The sequence below is a fragment of the Eleutherodactylus coqui genome, chromosome 6 (assembly GCF_035609145.1).
Source record: "Eleutherodactylus coqui strain aEleCoq1 chromosome 6, aEleCoq1.hap1, whole genome shotgun sequence".
NCBI classification, from domain to species: Eukaryota; Metazoa; Chordata; class Amphibia; order Anura; family Eleutherodactylidae; genus Eleutherodactylus; species Eleutherodactylus coqui.
In genome coordinates, this window is record NC_089842.1 from 50,500,383 (window position 1) to 50,523,147 (window position 22,765).

General features: G+C 45.3%; 1 protein-coding gene across 1 annotated transcript in view; it reads right to left on the reverse strand.

Annotated features, from left to right (window-relative positions):
* Window positions 1-22,765, reverse strand: part of VWA1 (von Willebrand factor A domain containing 1) — a 104,148-nt gene that overhangs the window by 40,122 nt on the left and 41,261 nt on the right. Inside the window, exon 2 of the mRNA XM_066606799.1 lies at window positions 8,857-9,423. Coding sequence (XP_066462896.1) covers window positions 8,857-9,423 — 567 coding nt within the window. The remainder of the gene's footprint in view (window positions 1-8,856; window positions 9,424-22,765) is intronic.

Below are 22,765 nucleotides of genomic sequence, written 5' to 3' on the forward strand. Positions count from 1 at the left end.
GATGTAATGCCACTGGTTAGGGGTGGAGAAACTTCTGATCCTTTCTACTCGGTGTCCTACATACACGTAGAATTGTTTTGTTTGGTTGTGTATATAACCGAGAACAACCTTACTGTCTGTGTAAAAGGTGAATGAATCAAATGCGACGTCCATTTCATCCCTTATCACTTCGGCGATCTCTACTGCTAGCACGGCTGCACAGAGTTCAAGTCTTGGTATGGAATGCGCAGGTTTTGGGGTTAGTTTGGCCTTACCTAGTACGAATCCACAGTGTAGCTCATTGTTGGCTCCTGAGATCTTCAGATAGGCCACTGCGGCTATGGCTTCCATTGATGCATCAGAGAAGATGTGTATTTCCCTTTTGACAGCAGCTGAAAGAGAACTGGGAGCATAACAGCGCGGTACTTGGAGTTGTTCTAATACTTTCAAGGACCTTTTCCATTTTTCCCACCTTTGTTGTTTCTCAACAGGTAAGGGAGCGTCCCAATCCATATTCTCAGTAGTAAGCTGTCTCAGAAGTATCTTGCCCTGAATAGTGATGGGGGCTATGAATCCGAGAGGATCATAAAAACTGTTCACGACCGATAAAACTCCACGCTTGGTGAAAGGTTTGTTGCAAGCTAATACTTGAAATATAAATGTATCTTGTTCGATATTCCAGAGCAATCCTAGGCTGCGTTGTATAGGAAGAACCTCAGAGCTGAGGTCAAGGTCCCGCAAGTTGATTGCATGATCGTCAGATGGAAAGGCCTTCATTACTTCCTTGCTGTTGGAGGTAATCTTGTGAAGCCTAAGGTTTGCGGCAGACAGCATTTCCTTGGTTCTGGTGAGGAGATCAATCGCCTCTGCGCTTGTGGGTAAGGATTTAAGTCCGTCGTCTACGTAGAAGTTCTTCTCGACGAATTGCCGAGCATCCGATCCGTGCTCCTTCTCACCTTCTTGGGCTGTCCTCCTCAGTCCATAGATTGCTACAGCAGGTGATGGACTGTTGCCAAAGACATGTACCTTCATCCGGTAATCTATGACCTCTTTGCTGACATCATTGTCCTTGTGCCATAGAAACCTGAGATAGTTTCTGTCATCTTCCTTAACGATGAAGCAATGGAACATCTGCTGGATGTCAGCCATAACCGCAACGGGTTCTTGTCTGAAGCGAATTAGAACGCCCATGAGGCTGTTGTTTAGGTTAGGGCCTGTGAGGAGAAGGTTGTTGAGAGAGACACCTTCATGCTGAGCACTGGAATCAAACACAACTCTGATTTGTTCAGGCTTGCGGGGGTGATACACGCCAAAGGACGGAAGGTACCAGCATTCTTCTCCTTCCCTTACCGGTGGCGCAGGTTCTGCATGGTCTCTATCGAATACCTTCTGCATGAAGTCTACGAAATGTTTTTTCATTACTGGTTTTCTCTCAAGAGTGCGTTTCAGAGAGGAGAATCTAGTGGTAGCTTGCTGCCTATTGTTAGGTAGCTTTACTCTTGGAGAACGGAAGGGTAAGGGAGCTACCCAGCTATTGGAGTCATCTTGGGTGAATTCCCTTTCCATGACCTTGAGAAATTCAATGTCTTCTCTAGCAGGTGCCAACTTGTTATCGTCACTTGTTGTATTGAACACTGTTGATCCAAGACTGTCATCCCAGAGGAAAGTGTTTGTACTGTCTTGTTGGTCGTGGTGCCACTTACTGTTAGTCAGTTTCTCCTTCACCCGATAATGGTGTGGGCATGGATGAAAATAAGTACCGCGACCATTTGGCAAGATGTGTGTTTTAAATGAGGAAATCTTGGTTGGCTTTTTCATCTTGTCTATACAGACATTGCCTATGATGACCCATCCTAAGTCAAGGCGCTGGGCAAATGGTGCATCATGAGGTCCATTAATTTGCTGACGTATTTTGTGCACCCTAAGAATGTCTCTACCCAGCAGAAGTAGGATCTCTGCGCTCTTGTCAAGGGCTGGTATTTCGTTAGCTATAGCCCTTAGGTGGGGATGATGGAAAGCGGCCTCTGGTGTAGGGATCTCTCCCCTATTGGATGGTATCTGATTACATTCAACAAGTGTGGGCAAGGGTATCTCAAGGTTGCCCTTAAGAGAGGCTACTACAAGTCCGCTGGCTCTTCTCCCCGAGACCTCTGTCACTCCACTACATGTACCCAAGGTGTATGGGTAAACATCTCCCTTTATGTTAAACAAATCAAAGAGTTCTGACCTTGCAAGTGATCGGTTGCTCTGGTCATCGAGGATGGTGTACACCTTCATAGTCCTTTCTGGTTGACCCTGGGGGTACACATCGACTAGGCATATCCTTGCACAGGACTGGTCACAAATGCCTTCTCCACAGACTTCTGTGCATGAAGAAGATACAGTGGTAGGACTTTCTGCTTGATCTGTGTTCTCCCCGCCGTACGTTGGTGGGGTAGGGAAACTTGTAGCTGGTGCGGTTCTAGGTTGAGATGGATGAAGAGCTTGTACATGATCTTCACGACCACACTCAATGCATTTGATGGCATTTTTACAGTCTTTAGCGATGTGTTCAGTAGAAGCGCAACATCTGAAACATACCCCAAACTTCTTTAGAAGCTCCTTGCGTTCCTGGAGTGGTTTCTTCCTGAAGCCGATGCACTTCTTGAGGGGATGAGGCTTCTTATGTAAGGGACACAGGCGATTAGGGTTTTCAACCTTTTCATCTTGATTGCTCTTGTAACTGACTCCCTGTGAAGCTGACAAAGTAGAGGGAAAAATATCAGTCTTTTTTACTGACACTGGACCTCTGCGGCCTTTGTAGTCGATGCGTGGGTTGTCAGACTTGAATAGATGTGGACCGGGATTGGATTCCTCATAGGAGAAGCTTGGATCGTTCTTGGATTCTGCAATGTTTTTGATGAACTCACAGAAGTAGGCAAATGGAGGAAAGGAGACTTGATTTTCTCTCTTATATCTTGACCCCAGAGCGGTCCACTTCTCTTGAAGGTTGTATGGCAGCTTTGACACGATTGGGTTTACTCCACGAGCAGTGTCCAGGTAACTGAGGCCAGGTAGGTGAGTGTCTCCCTTGGCCAGCTGTAGCTCTAGCAGTAAGTCACAGAGCTCTTGGAATTTCTGATTGTCTTTACCAGATATCCTTGGAAAGGCTTGCAGACGTTTGAACAGAGCGTTTTCTATTGCTTCGGGACTACCATAGGTTCTCTCCAGTCTCTCCCAAGCGGCTGCAAGGCCTGCTGCTGGATTTTCAATGTGGACAGATCTGAGTCTCTTTACTCGTTCTGTAGACTGTGGGCCAAGCCACCGGATCAGTAGATCTAGTTCTTCCGAAGCAGTAATGCCGAGATCGTGAGTTGCAGTTCTGAAGGCACATTTCCAGCCTCTGTAATTCTCAGGTTGGTCGTCGAACCTTATCAGTCCTGTCTTGGTGAGCTCACGACGTACCATGTATTTTGCAAACTCTGACATGTCGGTTTTCTCTGACTTCAGGTGTGAAATTGGTTGAGTGGTGCTAATCACATCGTTTGTGGTGTTTTGCATGAGAGACGTAGGTACATATGGGGCTGCCAGGGTATTCAGCCTGGGAGCTGGTTTGAAGTCCATAGGTTTGGTGACATGTGGATATGGAACCATGTAATTGCTAGAGGTTTGGAGAACCGCTGGTATTTTGAATTGTCCATGAATACCGGTATATTGAGCTTGCTGGGGTGCAGAGCCTTGGTGCTCCATATAGGATGGAAGGTTGGTGTGAGGAACGAGCGGAGTTCTGTGCTGACTTTGCATGCCTGGTGCTGTGGAAGGATGTGCGGCCTGCCGCTCTGGAGAGACGTCTGTTTTGTCTGGAATGTTTGCGGCAGGTGGGGAATTGAAGCATTGGCTTAGTACATAGTCTCTTGTACGCTTGAGAGGTTCCTCTGCATCCATTCCGCTGAAGTCAATGCTGTCTCTTTCGCTCTGACTCGCGGCTTGTTCTAAAACTCTTAACCTTGCTACGGCTGTAGCATGTTCGCATTGTTTCTCCAGAGCCTCTATTTCCGCCTTTCTATGTGCAGCTTCCACTTCTGCCTTTCTATGTGCAGCTTCCACTTCCGCTTCCTTATGTGCAGCTTCCACTTCTGCTTCCTTATGCGCAGCTTCCACTTCCGCTCTCTTCTGCGCAAAGACGGCCTGTATCTTAGTCGCTTCCGCTTCTACGCGTGCCTTTAGAAGCTGCTCACTGAGGGTGGAATGCTTTGAAGATCGTGACCTAGATGTACGCTTGGAGTGCCTGGTAGAGTCAGAAATGTGAGATGACACCTTCTGAAGTTGCGCAATTCTCACTTCTGTCTTAGACTTAATGTCGCGTACTAAGCTGTCTCTTTCTACACTGAGATGTTGGAAGCTTTGCAATTCCTCTATGGAATCCTCTGTGTTTAATTTTCTCAAAGCATTTTCGTACTCCTGGACCTTTATATTATAATGTTCATACGTTGCACAAAGCTGTTGCAGGGCTCCCTCTAGTGGTGACACATGGAGTGAAGACAGACTCTGCTGAATGTTGGAGACATGACTTAGTAATGTTTCCCACAGTTTTAAAATGTCAGAGGAAAGTTCCTGCTTGAGACTTTCAAGGTTCTCTCTAACTTTCCAGGTTGGCTTATTAGAGCGTCTGTCTCTCTCACTAGACTGCAGACTAGGGTCCATGCTAGCTTGTGCCTCAGAGTGTCCTTCAGCCATGATGCAGCACACAGGATGGAGGTAACACTGAGGAGAGTTATAGCTTTGTGGGAGGTTATGAGCTGCAGCTGTGGTTGTATGTGGAGCTGCTGGAGGAGTCTTTACAGCAGTGTCTGCCAGGATTTATACACTCTTTTTACTACTCTGACTCAATAACATGGCTGTAAGCGTATCGGTTGAGGTAACTTCTCTTGTAGTTATGGACCAGTACTCACACCAGGTATATGTTGTCAGACAGCATCCAACTCAACTGCAGAGACATGTGAGAAGATTCCAGGGTTTATTCAGGTAGAAATCTTGTATAATGCACATTCAGCAGTAGGTAAAAAGAGTGATGGTTAGCCAGAGCACAGAGTAGAGACCTAAGACATAGGCTATAGACAGGAAACTCCCCAGCAGGAGGAAAGGGAGGGGTTATGCAACACAGGGGGGTACAGAGAGCCAGGAGGGACAAACTAAAGAAGGCAAGCACTTACAGATACAGTACAGGTTATACATGTCAATGAATAGAGTCAGGTAGATGAGACATGACACTGCGTCCTCCAGGGACAGTAGAGAGCTGCTTCTTCTACGTCCGGAACTCGTTGCGGGCCACATAAAGTGATGCGGAGGACCTTGAGTTTGACACATGTGGTCTAAGTAATTAAGTTAGCAAAATCCATGAGCTGCCTGTAGTTGTAGAGACGGAGAGCGTCAGTAATAGCCGGACAAGTGCCTACAACACGTGGACATGGCAGAGCTCCGCTACGTCTCCTCTGACTCAGGAGCGTCTGGATGTAGCTGGATCGTGATCTTGCTACATCATAGGCTGCTCATCATGAGCTCGTGTTCTTAAAATCTGATATGGATCTAATAACCTCAGGCGCGTCTGCATTACTCAGGTCTAAAGATATAAACTGCTGCCGCGTCATAATCTACATGTGACAGCGTCGAGACAGCTAAACCCATAAACACTCAAGGAGGAGGTAAACAGCGTAGTAAAAGCAAACAACTAACGATGGCGATGCACATAAAAGAGATGGCGGGTCAATACCGGTTCAGCTGACCGCTAACTCTTAAGGCTATGGTCCTATGAAGCCTTCACCGCGCATCTATGATGTGACCAAAAGCCGTAGCTCACAAATGAGTTAGATGGTTACTGACTGTTCATGATTAATGGCTGCATGGTCTTAGGTAAATCCGGGGCCATTAAAGGAATTTTTTAGGAATTGGATATTGATGAGCTACTCTCAATAAAGAGGCTGTGGCCCTTAGCCAAGTACCGCATTCTGTTCATACAACTGTTTGAAGAGGCTGCGGTGCTCATTTGAACACTATGACCTCTTCATGGCAAAATGGCACAGCGCCGTACATTTTGTAGTGGCTGTGCCTGGTATAGTAGCTCCATTCCATTCACTTGTATAGGACAGAGCTATCTTCAGGCTTGATTGACAGAGGTCCCAAATAGTGGACACCTACCGATCTGATATTGACTATGTATTCTGAGGATAGGTCAATATTAAAGCTCAGAACCGGATGTCTGGTTTTAACCATAATAAAGAGCAGGAAGTGTAATAGGAGGCAACACTCTCATTGATTTACATGGGAATGAAGCCGCCACTTACACTCTCTGATGATGGCATCTGGCCCCGCTGTACTGAAAGAGGGTTGGACAGTCAACTGATGGACATGGATCCTGAGCGGCGGATCCAGGGGATAAGTCATCAATTGACAATTCCCAAAATACCCCTTTAATATATTTTTAGAGTAATTGGAGCTGTGTTTTAGTGATACTGAACACAAAATCCCCTAAAGAGACATAGGGTTAGATGATAACATTCAGGTTGTCTGCAGCCACCACTACAGGGAGTTAAGAAGATTACCGCACACTGTTAATAAACTGGACACAACAATAAATCAGTATGCAGTAAGTACCTGAGCTCCCCCTAGTGGTGACTGCAGGCAGACTGTTATCACTGAAAGGAGTTTTTCAGCTCTGAATGATGATAACTTATCCTCAGGATAGGTCATCAATAATTAATAGGACCTCCGCCGCCGATTGAGCAGTGTTCTCTGACTCTATTGAGGATTATCTCCTGAATGGTAACACACTGGAAAGTGATAAACGTATCTATGTAATCTGCTCATATCACTAAAATTAGGTGACATTCCTTTAACCCCTTAAAGACCAGGGTGTTTCAGTCCTAAAAAGGCCAGACACTATTTAGTGATTTTACGCATGTGGTGGTTCTATGGCCCTATATTTTTTTCCTGGCCTGTTAAAATTATTTTTGCTGCGTTTTCCCCCCATCACATGCGGGGCTCTATATTAGTACCTTTTTTCACTTAATTTTTTTTTCAAACTTTTTATTTTATTAGGGCTAATGTGTACAAAAAGCAAAAACCAAAAAGTTTTAAAATTTATAGGACTTTACTTTTAAAAAGACTACATTTATATTAAAATAAAGTACGGGAATGGGTTTGTCATTTTGTTTTGTATGCTTTGATATATAATTTGTATAATCTTGGATTACAGGGAGCACATGGCGACGGTTTATGTTGGCGACAGCGGTGGGTTGTTTTCTATTTTTCATATATATTTTTATTTTATTTTGTAATTTTTTTAAACTTATTTTTGTTACTTTTTTTTTAACCCATGACGTCATATAAGACCCCTGGAGGACATTCACACTTGTTTTTTTTTTATTTCACACTTGTAACTGAAGCATTCATAGGAGTTACAGGGGAGAAGATCCACCTAGTGTGACAGTAGTCACCTTCAGAGTTGGGCAGGGGTCTGCTGACACCCTGCAGCTCTGACATGCTGGGGGGTCACGTCATAGCCGTGTCCCATGCAGGAAATAGGCCCATCTGTGCCCAAGTCTTTTGTAGACCCTACTGTGGAGTCATTCATATGCCCTGCTGTGCCCCCTGAGTAATTCATAAGGCCGAACTGTACCCCTTGATCAATTAGTAAGAACGCACTCTGCCCCTTGAGTCATTTATAGGTCCCATTGTGCCTCTGAGCAATTAGTAAAACCACACTGTGCCCCGGCCATAAAATAAAATAACAAACTCACTGTACCCCATCACACTCTCATGGCATTGCCCATTTTCTGCATTGCCCTCTTCTAACCAGAATCAAGAGGAACGACATAGGCGGCATGATGACATCACATCACCACCTGTTCGAAAGAAAAGCTGCTGGGCAGAGGAAAAGGAAGCACTCAGCTTCCTGCAATGCCATTGTCATACTCAGGCCTTAGTCACACGGGCGTTTTTTGCCGCGATTTGCGGATCGCATGACGGATGCGCATCCGCAAATCGCGTGACCGGGGCCGAAAAATCGCCCGAAAAAAATGCTCCTAGCCGCATTTCAATAGAAATGGGCCGGAGCTGTCCAGCGCATTGAATTCAATCAAGCCGGCAATACATGAATTCATGAATGGGTGTGAGTGAGAGCTGCCTCTGATTGGCTCAGCGCTGAGCCAATCAGGGGCAGCTCTTACTCACACCCACTCACACCCACTGCAGGCCGGCCGCGCTGAACTCCGTCTGCCGGGACAAGGTGAGTATATATATTTTTTTTATTTTTACACATTTCTGGATGAATTGCAGGGAAGGGCTTATATATTTAAGCTCTTCCCGACAATTCATCCCGTGATCGCCGGCAGCCCACTGCTTTCAATGGAGCCGGCTGTATTGTATCTACATCTCAAAGACATGGATACAATTGATCTCAAAGAACAAGGGTGAGATTGATCCTACCCTTTAGTGGGTCCCATCAGGCTCAGTGGTCTCTGGTACCTGCCCGGGTTTACCAGGTACTGACGCCAGCTCAGAATAGCACTAAACAATATCTAAACAATATTGCTAGACAATTAATGTTAAAATTCATGAGGGGTGCCAGCAATGGACTGCCAAGCCATCTGTGGTGCCCCCATCAACAGGAGCATTTGATGTGTCTTGTGCAACTGTCCAGGTCACCCCCCCCCCCTAAGACTACAAATATCATGTGTTTTGAGGATTAAAAGTACTTAATATTACAAAACTCAAAGTGTTGACTTAGGAATATACATGGAAGACTTTGATCCCTTCACTTGACCAGTTCTCGCTCCAATACAGTTGGTTTCTCTACCAGCCACTATGTTTCATAGACAAATGTTTGGTGGAGCCACATACCAGTGATTGAGTCCCGCAGCTCCTTTGTAATGATGCCTAGGTCATCCTTATCCACAAACTTTAGGTACTTCTCATTTGGTTCACTGGCTGCAGCAGATAAATCCTGGAAATTTCCTCGTCCCGTCGTGGAAATAATAAATACTGTAACACCCATGTCCTTCAGAAGCTTCATTGGCCAAGAGATGTCATCGGTGGACAATCCATCTGTCACCCACACCAAAACCTTTGGGACATCTACCCTAGAACCAAAGTCTTCTGCATTTATATTCCGCTGCACATAATCAATAGCTTTGCCTGTGTTTGTATCCCCCATACGTTGCTTTACATTCTGGATGGCTTTTTGGACATCCTCACTGGAAGTGTATTGGTTCAAGGGAAATTCCAATGTAGGATTGGTGCTGATCTGAACAACACTCGCTTGAACGTTCTGTGGACCAAATTTGAATGGTTGGAGAAGATCGCCAATGAACTGCTTGACTTTGGCAAACTCATCATATGTGATGCTTCCCGAACTGTCCAGTAAGAAGTAAAGGTCACCTTCTGAATCCGGGACGAATTTGGAATAATCTGAGGAGGAAAAAAAATACATTAATTTACTTACATTTCAAAACTGGAATCGTTCAAAAACATTTTCATGGCACAGGCCTTCCCATTTAACGTTACACCTCTGTCTGCAGAAGTTACAGTATTAACATATTAAGCAGTGGACATGTTTTTGGCCATATCAAGACTTGGGTTGTCTGGAAACAAATTGGGCTGTTCAGAGGCGTAACGTGAAGCTCCTAGGCCCCAATGCAAAACCTGTAATAGGGCCCCCAACTATAATGCTTTATTCATAGTACTGGGCTCCCTATATGTAGAAGAGAGGCCTTATGGGCCCCCTAAGGCCCATGGGCCCGGGTGCAACCACATCCCCTGCATCCTCTATAGTTACGCCCCTGGGGCTGTTCACAGTGATTGGTGTTGAGACTTCTCCATGTACTTTTTATATGTTTTATTTGTTATCCATTGTATATGCTTGACTAAGACCTAAGGAATATTTTTTTTTTCCTTTTACACCTGAGATGCGGTCACAGACTTTTTTAAAACTGGGAACAGATCTCTTTGATTGCTTGCACAGTTATGACTTACTTGAATCATTCACAAATGTAGAGCACTATCTAAAATCCATAGTCAAGTCTGTAAACACAGTTAAGCCTGAACATCGCTCTTTGTACCAGAAGCACATTGTCCTAGAAGATGCCTTGGTAGATGATCTAGATGTCAATAGAATAGATATATAATCCTACTTCAGGTGGAGGGCCACCATAGGGCCTCATTGGCTGCATGGGAAAGAAGGGAGCCCTTGACCCAACTACTCCAACCTATGAGTTGTAAAATTTGCAGTTATGTACGAAGGTTGGACTGGACTACCTTGACCTACTATCTCAAGATGAATGAGATTGTAGGCCCACCATGCAGTTATACAGTACAAGTGGATGACCCGTTTGATTTTATTGTTCACTCTGTCTGATATGGCTTGGGCTCATTATTATGTCAGAGACTGGGCAGACCCTAAAAGCAAACCTCTGGTTTTGAGACTGAACTCGGTCCTGGGACTGTAGGGGAACTGGGTGTATATTGCCTGCAGCTGTTCTTCTCTGCACCAGTTCCAGGTCCCATTTTTGGACATTCAACATGGCCAACGCAATCTTTAGATTACCTAACCCCACAGTGCATTGCTACTGTTAGACTACCAATACACTACATCTGCTCTCTGATTAGTCATTGTTACTCACATGATCAGCAGTAGCCAATCAGAGAGCAGTGTACAATGTGAATTAGGTAGTTTGAAAATTGTGCAGCCACATTAGACATCCGAAAATGGAGCCCAAAACCAGTGGATTGGAGGGACGGGAGTTGAAGAACAACTGCAGGTAATATACCTCCCTTTTCCTCCTGTCCTGGGACATACCTTTGTCCTGAAACCAGAGAGTCGCTTTAAAATAGCCATACACTTCAGATAATTGTTGGCTGAATGCTCATTTGGGTGACAACTATTCTTCTACTCTCCCATACACAGGTGTACTGAAGAAAGGACTGTGAAGAAAGGACTAAGTGCTGCCAACATCTCTAGTGGCAGCCTATCTCCCTTGAGAACAAAAGGATTGGACCTGTTGAAATTCGACATGCCCAACTCTTCTTTCTACTGCCAGGGAAGAATTGGGACACCCTCATGCACATTAGATAGTTGGCCGATCCTGTAGAAATTGGCGGGTTCTGTAGACTTTCATCTAATCTTTATGGCCACCTTTAGTATTTCTTATCGAGAATAATCTACATAGAGAGATCTTAGAGCGAACAACCTCTTTGTGCCTTTTTTCTTTCACGGGAATGAAGTTCACCTTTTACACCTGAACAACGTCTTCACTCATGAAACCTCTGAATACAATGCACGGTACGTGAACTTACTATAGTCTATCAGGAAATAACCTACAATACATACTATGATGGCTCCACTATAGTTTTTCTCTATTACTGGCCCAATGTTGGCTAAGTCATGACATATCGAAATTTTGTGGGAACCTAAAGAGAATGGGGGCAGCGGCACACACTGGGGCACCACAGCCCCTACAGTACTAATGTAAGGGGGGTACAGGCTGTTAATGTTTAGTGTTAAATGTATGTTGTTTTTCAATGGCATTGTCTGTTTATGAGGGGCAGGAATGGAGGAACAGGGTTGACAGGAAGGTACCGGACGTGTAACGTGTGGAGAGAGCAGCTAAGCTGCAGACAGAGAATAAGGAGCTTCTCCTAAATTTGTGCAATTGGGCTGTAGCTGCGGTCCTACGGAAGTGAAGAAGTGAATTGGGGAGAGCCAGGAATATCAATACTCTATACACAAGCAGTTCTCCTCCTTCCCAACTACATTGAACCATCGCAAACAGATCTGAAAGCAACAGACTCTCCCAGTCAGCTGGGCACAGGACTATTACAGGTACTCCATGTTAACGGCTCAAGGACCACTGGACACAAGGACTAAAAAAATGTTTATTTCTTCAGCAATGATGCCTCCTGCGGCCCATGTCAGCTACCACAAAGTCACGACTGCTAATTGGGTCTACTGTAATATCCGGCCCTTATCCGAACCTGTGTGGTTGGAACTGGGTCATTCGTCCATAATGTCCCCACTGCCCACAGAGGAAGAGATAGGACCTCTCTAGCAGAGCTTGGCCTGGCTCTCTCTGCCACGGAAGTAGGCCAGCTCTATGCCCCTCAAGCTATCACCAGCCTGGATGACTGGGAGCGCCCAGAACCTACTGCCTCCGACCCCCTACACAGATCGTCCCTTTTACACGGGACGATCTGTTGGGCAAAAGATGGCCGACAGGCTGTCCAAGCAATAATCGTTCTTGAGCTTTTACATCTGCGCTGGAACCTCTGTTAAGAGGTTTTGTCGCAGATTCAGCATAAAATGTCACAAGAAATTGTGCCGCATGCAGCGCTTTTTCTTCCAGTAGAAAGTCGAATGCACATGGTCATAACGGATTCTGCATAGGGAATCCTGCACAGAATCTGTCTGTACCTGCGGCCGGCGATCCTGCGTACCTGTCCGTGTCTTCTTTCTCTGTATTGCGGCTGGTCCGCACGGATCTCCGTCGGACATGCGCAGTACAGATTTTTGCTTTTCAAACTCCTGATTTTCCCGTGAAATCCGCAGCCCATCCGCAATGTCAACTGCGGACGGCGGCGGATGGGACGGCTTCCATTGACTTCAATGTAAGCTGTCTGTGCGATTTTCCATCGGAGGGTTATCGCTGCGGATTGCGGAGGTCACCCGCTCCGGATTCCGCAGCAAAAATCCGCTCATGTGCATTAGGCCAATTGCTGGGCAGCTGAGCAAAAACCAAAAACAGACCCCATTATAGTCAATTATAGTCATTATAGTCAACTTCTACAATGGTACAACTCTCACTTCTTCATTACTAGCTTAAGAAGCTGTGCAGAATCCTAGAAGCGCTTGGTGACAACCCCAGTGGGAGCCGTAATGCGAGTCATATTGGTCGTCACCCAACTTTTTGAGAAGCACAATTAACCATTAAATGGCCAAACAACAATAAGCGACTCAAGGACTTTTATACAGTATATATTTTTCAGGGAAAATATTCTTCATGCCGTTCAGATTTGTGCTGTACGACGGTTTCCGCAGCAGACGCTGGAAAGCACCTTCACCCCAGCAGTTCACAGGATTAATAGAGCAAACAAGAGCAAACGCATTCCTAGCCAAAAGTGTGCCAATAAACCGACACACCCAGGAACTCTGGCAAAAACAGACACATCCTGTTAGAGATTAAAAACAGCTTGGCCTGAAGAGACCCATGGAAGTGTCAGTCTGGCAGAGACGCCAGGCCGAGGTGTGACCCATAGATGCTGCATTGTCTGGTGCTTACCCCTCTGTGATTGCAGCGCTCTGCAGGGTTTACACATCAGATAGGAGATCTACATATGCTGCACTCTGCCTGCTAAGAGAACTGACCAGGATTTAAAAAATGGGACTGTTGTCTTCTGAAAACAGCACCCCACCTGTCCACAAGTAGTCAATGGTATTGCAACTCACCCCATTCACTTCTATGAGGCAGCACTGCAATACCATATGCAAGTCATGGACAGGTGTGGCGCTGTTTCTAGAAGAAAGCTGACATGTTTTTCTAATCCTGGTCAACCCCTTTAATAAATGAAGACATGCACCCTACTTGTGCGCTAGTCACATCATAATCATTAAACCCATGGAGAAGCTACGATGGAAAAGGGCAAACTCAGCATCCAGTACCCACACTATGGGGCAGATTTACTTGCGATAATGCACCAATTTTCTGGATGTAAGTTGCACTGGAAAACTGTTTTAGACCCTGTTACACACTTTTTTTTTTTTGCTGTGTCCGAAAAAAGGAGTTTAGCTTCCTGGGGAAGGGGGCATGACATTGAGGGAAATGGGGCATAGCCTAAATGTGGTCCTTCTTCAATGACTGTGGCTCCGTGGTTAGCACCATTGCCTTACAACGTGGGGTTGTAGGTTCAAAACTTATCAAGGGCAACATCAACTTTGAAAAACTCCCCACCGCCATTAGCCTCAGTTTCACATCTACATGCAGCGCTTTCTCTTCTGTCATTATAGTCAATGGGGTCTGACGGGCGTTGTTCGGTTCCATCATAGACGAAGTCCATCGGTCCCTGAATGGAGCAAGAAACCGGAACCCCGGATGCAGGTGTGAAACCATCCTTAGAGCTCCTTCACATGGGCATATTTTTCATCAGTATAAGGCGTCCTGCACACGGGCACGCACGGATTACACTGCTGAATCCCGCAGCAGAATCCACCCATGCCCGCAGACATGGGCATTAAAAGACAGGTTCTTGCCTCTACAGATCCAGCGCGGGTCACCTCCGTTGCAGCCTTTCTTCAGCACGGCAGATGCCTCCGGGCACACTGGCTGACGCGCCCTGCACACTGATGAGGGGCAAACACCCTGAAACAGCTGTCTATGTATGGTTTTCTGGCTTGGTGTTCTATTCTCAATCATTGTTTTAGAGACTTGTGAAAAAGTCGTACATGGATTTGAAGGAATGCTGCCATGCAATAGGTGGCGCTGCAGAGGCATTGTTCCATCTTCCTTATTTGCATAAATTACCCAGAGGAGCGTGCATGGCCATATAAGTCTTCGCACTCACCTCTCGGGTGTCTTCTCACATCCCTTCTAGCTGCTCTTCTTGGGGATCCCCCGACCCACTCACCCCCTAGGTGTCTCTAGACACTTTTTGGGTGCTCTCCCTAAGGAGAAACGACACCCCTCTTGACCCAAATCACATGCCTCTCAGCAGCCACGCCAGAAACCTACTGCACACTGATGAAGGGTAAATACCCCAAAACAGCTGTCTGTGTATGGTATTCTGGCTTGGTTTCTTATTCCCAATCACTGTTTTACAGACTGGTTAAAAAGTTGTACATTGATTTGAAGGAATGCTGCCATCCAATAGGTGGCGCTGCAGAGCTATTGTTCCATCTTCCTAAGAGCTCCAGCGCACTTGCGTTTTTTTCACGTGATTTTGCTGCGTTTTTTAATGCAGAAGTCAATAGGACTTTCTTATGTTAAAAACGCATTGCGAGCCTAGATCTGATCCATTTTCATTGATGGAAGATTAATGAACTGACAGACCTCCACCATTTTGTGACGGGATCCCCTATATTAACGCTAACCCAATTTCAAACTAAATTTAGTCCTCCGGTAATGGAAATTTACCGAACAAATCAAGTTTTCCATTTTCGACATTCACTGAGTTCGCCATGGGTAATTCCCGAGATGACAATGTTCGAAAGATTATGCAAAAATGATCCCCTGAGAAAGGGAACCTTATCCTTACTATATAACTTATTGAATAATCCCAATACAGAAGGCAAGCTCCCGTTCATGCGGAAATGGGAAACAGATTTATAAATCCCCAAGTCAGAAGAAAGATGGCATCATTGCTGCGAAACTATCACTAAGGGCAGCCATCCGGTCACCCTAATGATTCTGCATCGGACACATCTAGTTCCAGTTAGGATAAATAATTTTTTCCCCTCAGTTTCACCGCTATGTGTTACGTGTGCTGCTGGGATCTGTAGTTCTACGCTTCCTAGCAGCACAGCCCTCACAGGGGGTCTAGACAAGGATTCATGCCTGCTCACCCGAGGGGCCATACAGAGACTGACCAGGAGCTGGGTTTATATGTCAGTATAAACCCAGGAGATTGGCTAGCAGGAAGTACCACACCCAGCCAGCTCAATCAATTAACCCTGTGAGGGCTGTGCTGCTAGGAAGCTTAGAACTACAGATCCTAGCAGCACACGTAACACTATGTTTCAGAGGTTGTACAGAAATGGGGTCCCAGGTGCATATATGGTGATGTCCGTTGGTAGCCAGACTGTGGTCCCAGGTTCACAGGTTATTACATAGGTTGTTTATAGGTCCACTTCCAAAATCCCCAATGCTGTTTCTATTGGGAGAACGCCCTCCAGGAATTAAATATCAAGCACATAAACTGATCCAACATATATGCATGGCAACCAGGATCCATATAGCGCCTAGGTGGAAGCAGCCCACCCTGGCTTTTTCAGTGAATGACACAAATAGGCCTCATGCACACGGGCACGCATGGATTCCACTGCTGAATCCCGCAGCAGAATCCGCCAGCGCCCGCAGACAAGGGCATGAAAACACAGGTTCTTAGCTCTCCGGATCCAGCGTGGGTCTCCTCTGTCGTGGCCGGAGCTTCTTTCTTCAGCACATCGGATGCGTCCAGGCGCCGGGTGACCCCCCCGGAGCATGCGCAGTGCCTTTTTTTAAAAATCTCAAATACACCTGTTTGAAAGAGCCCTAAGGGAAACAAAATAATCTTGAAGAAATGATACATTTTAATGGCTTCCAAAAATAAACAGTACATCCATTTTTGCTATGCCAGGAGACAACCTTCAGGATACATGTAGAGGTATTGTGGGCATACTCAACGCCAATACACTGCGAGGAGCGCCAAACGTGATGATGTTGTGGCCAAATAAAGATATGATCCGCCAATAATGGGATTAACGAATGTTTGCTCATTTGTTGGCTAATCAATGCCCCGCCAAGCAATAATTCGGCATGAGCATTCATAAAAACGCTCATTGGACTGATGTGAATGGGCCTTTAATGGTATTTTCCCTTTATTGGTCTTGGTTGTTGACTAGAGATATATGCAGCAGAAATGGGCATCACCCGCATGGCTGTATAAATGTTGGTGGTGCGTATTTATGATGCGTCCCCATTACTTCTGCATCCAGGATGGATGGACATTGATAACCTTTTTGCCATTTTAACATGAGCAGCTCCGATTTGGGCCTAAGTATGTGCCGACAGGAGAAACTCTGGGCAGCAGAACCACATAGTATCGTCTCATCAGTGTAGTCATCAAGTGCAATGCAATTCATTATCCATAAACTATAGTGGGATGTAGGGGTGGGTACTATCTGGACCAGCATTGGCAAATGCCAAGACCCACTAAGCCTGGCGAGGCCCACTCAGGGATGGGATCAATCCAGTCCTTGCTCTTCGAAATCAATTTAGGACATGGATACAGTTGACTTTGACAGCGGCACTGAAGGAAACCGAGTGCTTCTTGTTTCGCTGCCCAGTGCCTTTTCTGTCGTGTGGGTGGCACAATGATGTCATCATGCCTCCTGTGCTGTTCCTCACGATCCTGGCTAAAAAAGGTCAAGGAAGAAGATGGAGGATGCGGTGGGAGTGTGATGGACATGAGTGAGTTTATTATTTACTTTATTGCCACAGTAGGGTATTACTATTTCCTCAGAGGGGCCTATAAATGCCTCAGGGGCAGAGTGGGGCCTATAAATTACTTAAGGAACACAAAGGGGATTCAAAATTACAAAGAAGGCAGAGTGGGGCCTATAGAATTATTAGGGGAGCCCATTGTGACTCTGTTGCACAAGGGTCCATGTTTACCTGAAGCCGACCCTGAGTACTATACACCTTACAACACTCACAAAATTTGAGCATAGGTCATGTAAAGAAATGCAGTTTATAAAGCGACAAAGATGGCCGAATGGCCTTTCTGACTACCTCATGCACACTGTGCAGAGCATGCATTGGTAGTCTAAGACACTACACACTGTTCTAACTGGCCGGTACTGCTCATGTGGGCAGCACTGGCCAATCAAAGCAGGTGTAGTGTCTTAGACTACCGATGCATATTAATACACACTGTGCATCTGGTAGTCAGGCCCGAAGGGTTGCTTTACGTTCTTCTATAATACTATTTGTTAAAGGGGATGTCACATGGCTACATTATATCTCACCAGTGGGGGATTGGGAATGATCTAGGGCCATGACCTTTAATGAATGTGACTGATATAGCAATGTGACAACATCCAATGGCCCGACAAGAGATCCCGTATACTGTGGCCAGATAATATGAACATGATGAGAAGAAAGAAGATTCTATAAGAAAGGTTCATGTTAATATTTTATGTACATTCATCCCGGCTGCTCTTTGATGTGAGCGGACCATTATTACAACTCAAACACGACCTGAAAGGTAATCCCTCCAAGGCAGGACATTGATTAATTATTACCAGTCCTCGTCATGGTAATTAAATCTTGTGCTAGTAAGCATGTTGGAGCCGTCGGCACAAGTCCTGGCACTGCCAACATCTACATGGCTGGATATGATATTAATCACAGCAAGCAGGTGATAGCCAAATTAGATTGCAAGCTCTACAGCAGCAGAATCTAATCTGAAGTTAAAGGCATCTGCCTGCGCCGCAGGAGGAAAGGATTATAAAGAGTTTCTCCAGTTTTATATAAATAAGGGCTCACTCACACGGGCGTATTTTGGCTGCGTATTATGCGCATATTACACAGTGCTGCATCCCCATAGACTTGCATTGGGGTATTCAGACTTGCGTTCTTCACGCATGGGGGCCAGTATGGGTATATATATAGTACTGCATGCTACATATTACTATGGGGGAGCAGTATGGCTATATATTGCTACGAGGGGACATTATGGCTAGTTATTACTACGGGGTACAATATGGCTGAATAGTACTGCAGGGGAACAATATGGCCATATAGTACTACAGGGAGGGGGGTGACCAGTATGGCTATATATTGCTACAGAGGGATATTATGGCTAGTAATTACTACAGGGGTACAATATGGCTATATAGTACTACAGGGGGACAGTACAACCATATATTACTATGGAGGGATAGTCTGGCTATATATTACTCCAGGGGTACAATATGGCTAATTATTACTAAAGGGGGACAGAATGGCTATATATTACTACAGGGGGCAGTGGGCTATTATTACAGGGGGGCAGTATGGCTATTTATTACTACAGGGGGGCAGTATGGCTAGTTTTTTACTAAAGGGGCATAGTCTTGATCATTATTAGAGGGGGACAGTGCAGCTTGTTATTCATTACTCAGGGGTGCTGTGAGATGCACTGTTACCCAGTATTTAGGGGAAACCATGTTTGGGACTATTAAACGTTGATCTTAAAATAGAGATCAGGGATATGAAGAAGCAAAGAGCCAAAGACATCCGTGTGGAAACCTCTGAAGAGACAAGTTGTGTCCGAGAGAAGCTGTCATGTCGATTTGGACTGGATGGAGAAGAAAACCACAACTTTAATCAGAGGTGATGTCACATGTGAGTCACAATGTCAGTGTTTTATCTGCCCCTGATCAGTCCTGTAGTCACTATAATAGGGTGGTGGTAGGTAGTAGCATTCTTGTTTGTGATCGCACAACTCCCATCATACAGGTTGTACTAGGTAATACAAGAACTTAAATACCTGAGCTTGGTTCTGGTGATGCATTTATATACTGAGATTGGTTCTGGTGCTGTATTTATATACTGAGCTTGGTTCTGGTGCTGTATTTATATACTGAGCTTCGTTCTGGTGCTGTATTTATATACTGAGCTTGGTTCTGGTGCTGTATTTATGTACTGAGCTTGATTCTGGTGCTGTATTTATATACTGAGCTTCGTTCTGGTGCTGTATTTATATACTGAGCTTGGTTCTGGTGCTGTATTTATGTACTGAACTTAATTCTGGTGCTGTATTTATATACTGAGCTTCGTTCTGGTGCTGTATTTATATACAGAGCTTTTTCTGGTGCTGTATTTATATAGTGAGCTTAGTACTGGTGCTGTATTTATATACTGAGCTTGGTTCTGGTGCTGTATTTATATACTGAGCTTGGTTCTGGTGCTGTATTTATGTAATGAACTGTTCTACTATTAATGATTATAATATATTGGGAGTATTATAATTGTTTTATTGGACTATTAGTTTAGGGATAATTGTCTGTGGCGTGGTGCATCGCAAGCATTTCACATGCATGATTTAATCACCCAAGTAGGGAACGTGTTGTTAAAATTTTGAGTCCCACTCCTAAAAGCACCTCCTACTGATAGATTTGATGTGGTCAAGGGTGGGAACTGGGTGTGCCCAGGGGCAGGGACTGGTTGGGGACGGGGTTTGGAAAAGTTCAGAGGTGCGCTTTGCATGTTGCGTAACCTGCCACTCTTTCTGTACACGAACACTCACTTTGGGTTCATTCCCATCAGCGATGGAGGTTTCGTTTCCGCTTGGAACCTCCGTCGCCGATTTCCCATAGAAAACAGGATGAAATAGCGCAGCAAGATACACTATGTTATCCTGTAAACTCCAGGAAAATGCTGGGCTGCTGGTCGGAAATCTAATGGACCTCATTATAGTTAATGGGGTTTTTTTCAGCGCCGTTTCGGTTCCGTCATAAGACGGATCCATTCAGCCAGGAGGAGGGGGGTTGTTTTCCTGCTCCCCGAACAGAGCAGAAGAATGGGACTTCTGATTGCTGATGAGAACGAGCCCTTACATCCACAATGCTGCAGGCTGAGACTTTGCTATAATTGCATTTCGTCTAAACAATTCTCTGTTCGGGCTCCACGATGAAAATGCATTGTCTAGACTGGGCAGAATAGTAGCAAATGTTCAGATGTGCAAAGTCTTAGGTCTACCATACTACCAGACTCTGGATCAAAGCAGGAATGTTCCCACTCACTGACAGCAAGCAGAGATCTGCAGAATCAGTAACACCAAGGCCATCTATGTTTGCAGTAATTGTTCTAAAGAGCAGGCTTGGATGACAAAACATTATGGAAGAGGGACTTTCTGCAGGGATGTCAGAGAAGTAATGAGGAAAACACATTTATCATCCCGCTCGCTCCGGGGGTCTTTCCATCCTGTAAATATCACATTGTTTATTCCGTTTTATACACTTGTCCACTTGAAAAGGTCAGAATCCGAGCCGTTCTGTTAGTGTTTTCCACTCACACTATCTGCTTTCTTGCTCAGTTCCAGTTCATTCGCACTAGACGTATGCGGGGGATGTTCGGGCACATGAATATTTAACCATTTAATTGCAGTTTTGGTAAAGTTAGTGAACCCCCTGTACACACAGAAGAGCAAGAATCTAAGAGAAGCTGCTAGTTAGGGCCTCCTTCACACAGGCGTAGACGTATTTTCACGCACAGGACCGCAGCGTTTTAGCAAAACGAACAATGCTTTTTTTTGCGTGCGCATCGGAATATTGTGATTCAAATGGCTAATTAGTCTAATGAGTTCCAGATGTGTTCTTCTTCTAGTGGAATTACGCAGCGTATCAGGTATTTCCTTGCATATTGCTTGTGAATTTTCGCACCCCCTTAGAGGACCCTTGATTTGCAAATGTGCAGAAAAGTAGAGCATGTTGCATTTTTCTTTCACAACTGAAATGAGAATGAAAAATACGTGCATGAGAGTAAATCCATTGAAATCAATGAATTCTATTCTCTGGGTATTAGGCGTGTAGATTTTGCGCACGCAAATACGTCCGCGTTTATCTAGCCGAATGGTAAGACAATCCGTGTTCGCAGACCTGTGGCAAGAACTTGGCAATTGTTTTCCCTTTTTCCCATCCCTTGTTGGGCTAACAGGTGATACGACCCTTGGATTTGCCCCAGAATGCGGCGCAGTGGTTGTGTAGTTTTGTGCCTCACCACTCCTACTACATATACGGTATGTATCATGGTGACGGCTTCAGTCATCTCACAGAAGTCTTATTGCTGTTATTTGATATGTTATATTATTGTAAACCCCCCCAGGGCAGGAACACGGATTAGTGTAAGGATGCTGTGAATCAGATGGGCGGTGATAGGTGTTCCCAGGTGATGCCTTTGGAGTTAATATAAAGTGTTATCGGAATCTGTCGAGTCAGACCGGAAGTGTGGAGGGCAGGAAGTGCATTCTGCCTGCCTCGGTTTTTCGGATTGGCTACTATTGCAGTTGAGTTTCTGAATATTCTTCTGCAGTGGAAAAAGTCCGCCTGCATTATTGCTGTACCTAAATGTTTCCGTGCTCCAATAACTGAGAGAAGAAGTTTGACCCGTTGAATAAAGTTCTCGTTCTGCTGCGTCATACCATAGAGCGGGTCTCTTCTGGTGCACCAAGGCTGAGGCCTTCCAAGGCCATGTGATTGCACGTTCTCTCGAAGCTTCCCGGTAACTGTTCAGGTCATGCCCGCAATGTCCACGTACCAATCTGGCAAATGCCATGGTTTTTGCCATCAACCCCTTAGACCCAGAAGACTCAATTGCTGCCTGCTGGTACCCCTGTTACATATAAACACAACTTTCGACACTTGATACTGTTGTCTTTGTTGGCAGTTCCATCACCTCACAGCTAGAATAACGCAGCGTGCAGTACTATTCTACCTGTCAAAATGATGGAAGCCTAACGGTGCCTTTTGCAAGTCCCAAAAGCAGCTGCAGAAACTTCCCCTATGGTAATCAGCCACAATAACGGACCACTTTGGACAATGGACGCATAGAATTATTGTTTGTATGATCTTTCAGAATGTCCAACAGCAGAAACTGCTGAAAAAGTGGTTGCATGATTATGAAAGGCATGGTTGCTCCCTTCCAGATGTAGCACCACTTTTGTCATCAGTCAGTGTCTGGTATTGCACCTGAGCCCCATTTACTTCTTTTGCAATACCAGACACAAATCGTGCAACATAATAGCACTGTTTGTGGGAGAATGCAGTCAGGTTGTCCTAGTCTCTTACATCCTTCTTATTGGTCATCTGCTGTAGTGATGAAGCTAGGCATGCTTCTACCCAGGGCAAAAATCCAGTTTTAACCACTCTTGTCTCTGAGCCTTGCACTCAGGGCAGATGCCCCCCTAGCCCCTCTGGATATGCCCCTCATCAGCAGTGGTATGTGTATGGTGTAAACCGGGCACATCCAAACTGTCATGGCACCGCTGGAGCTGGCACACATGCACAAGTCCAATGTGATGTCAC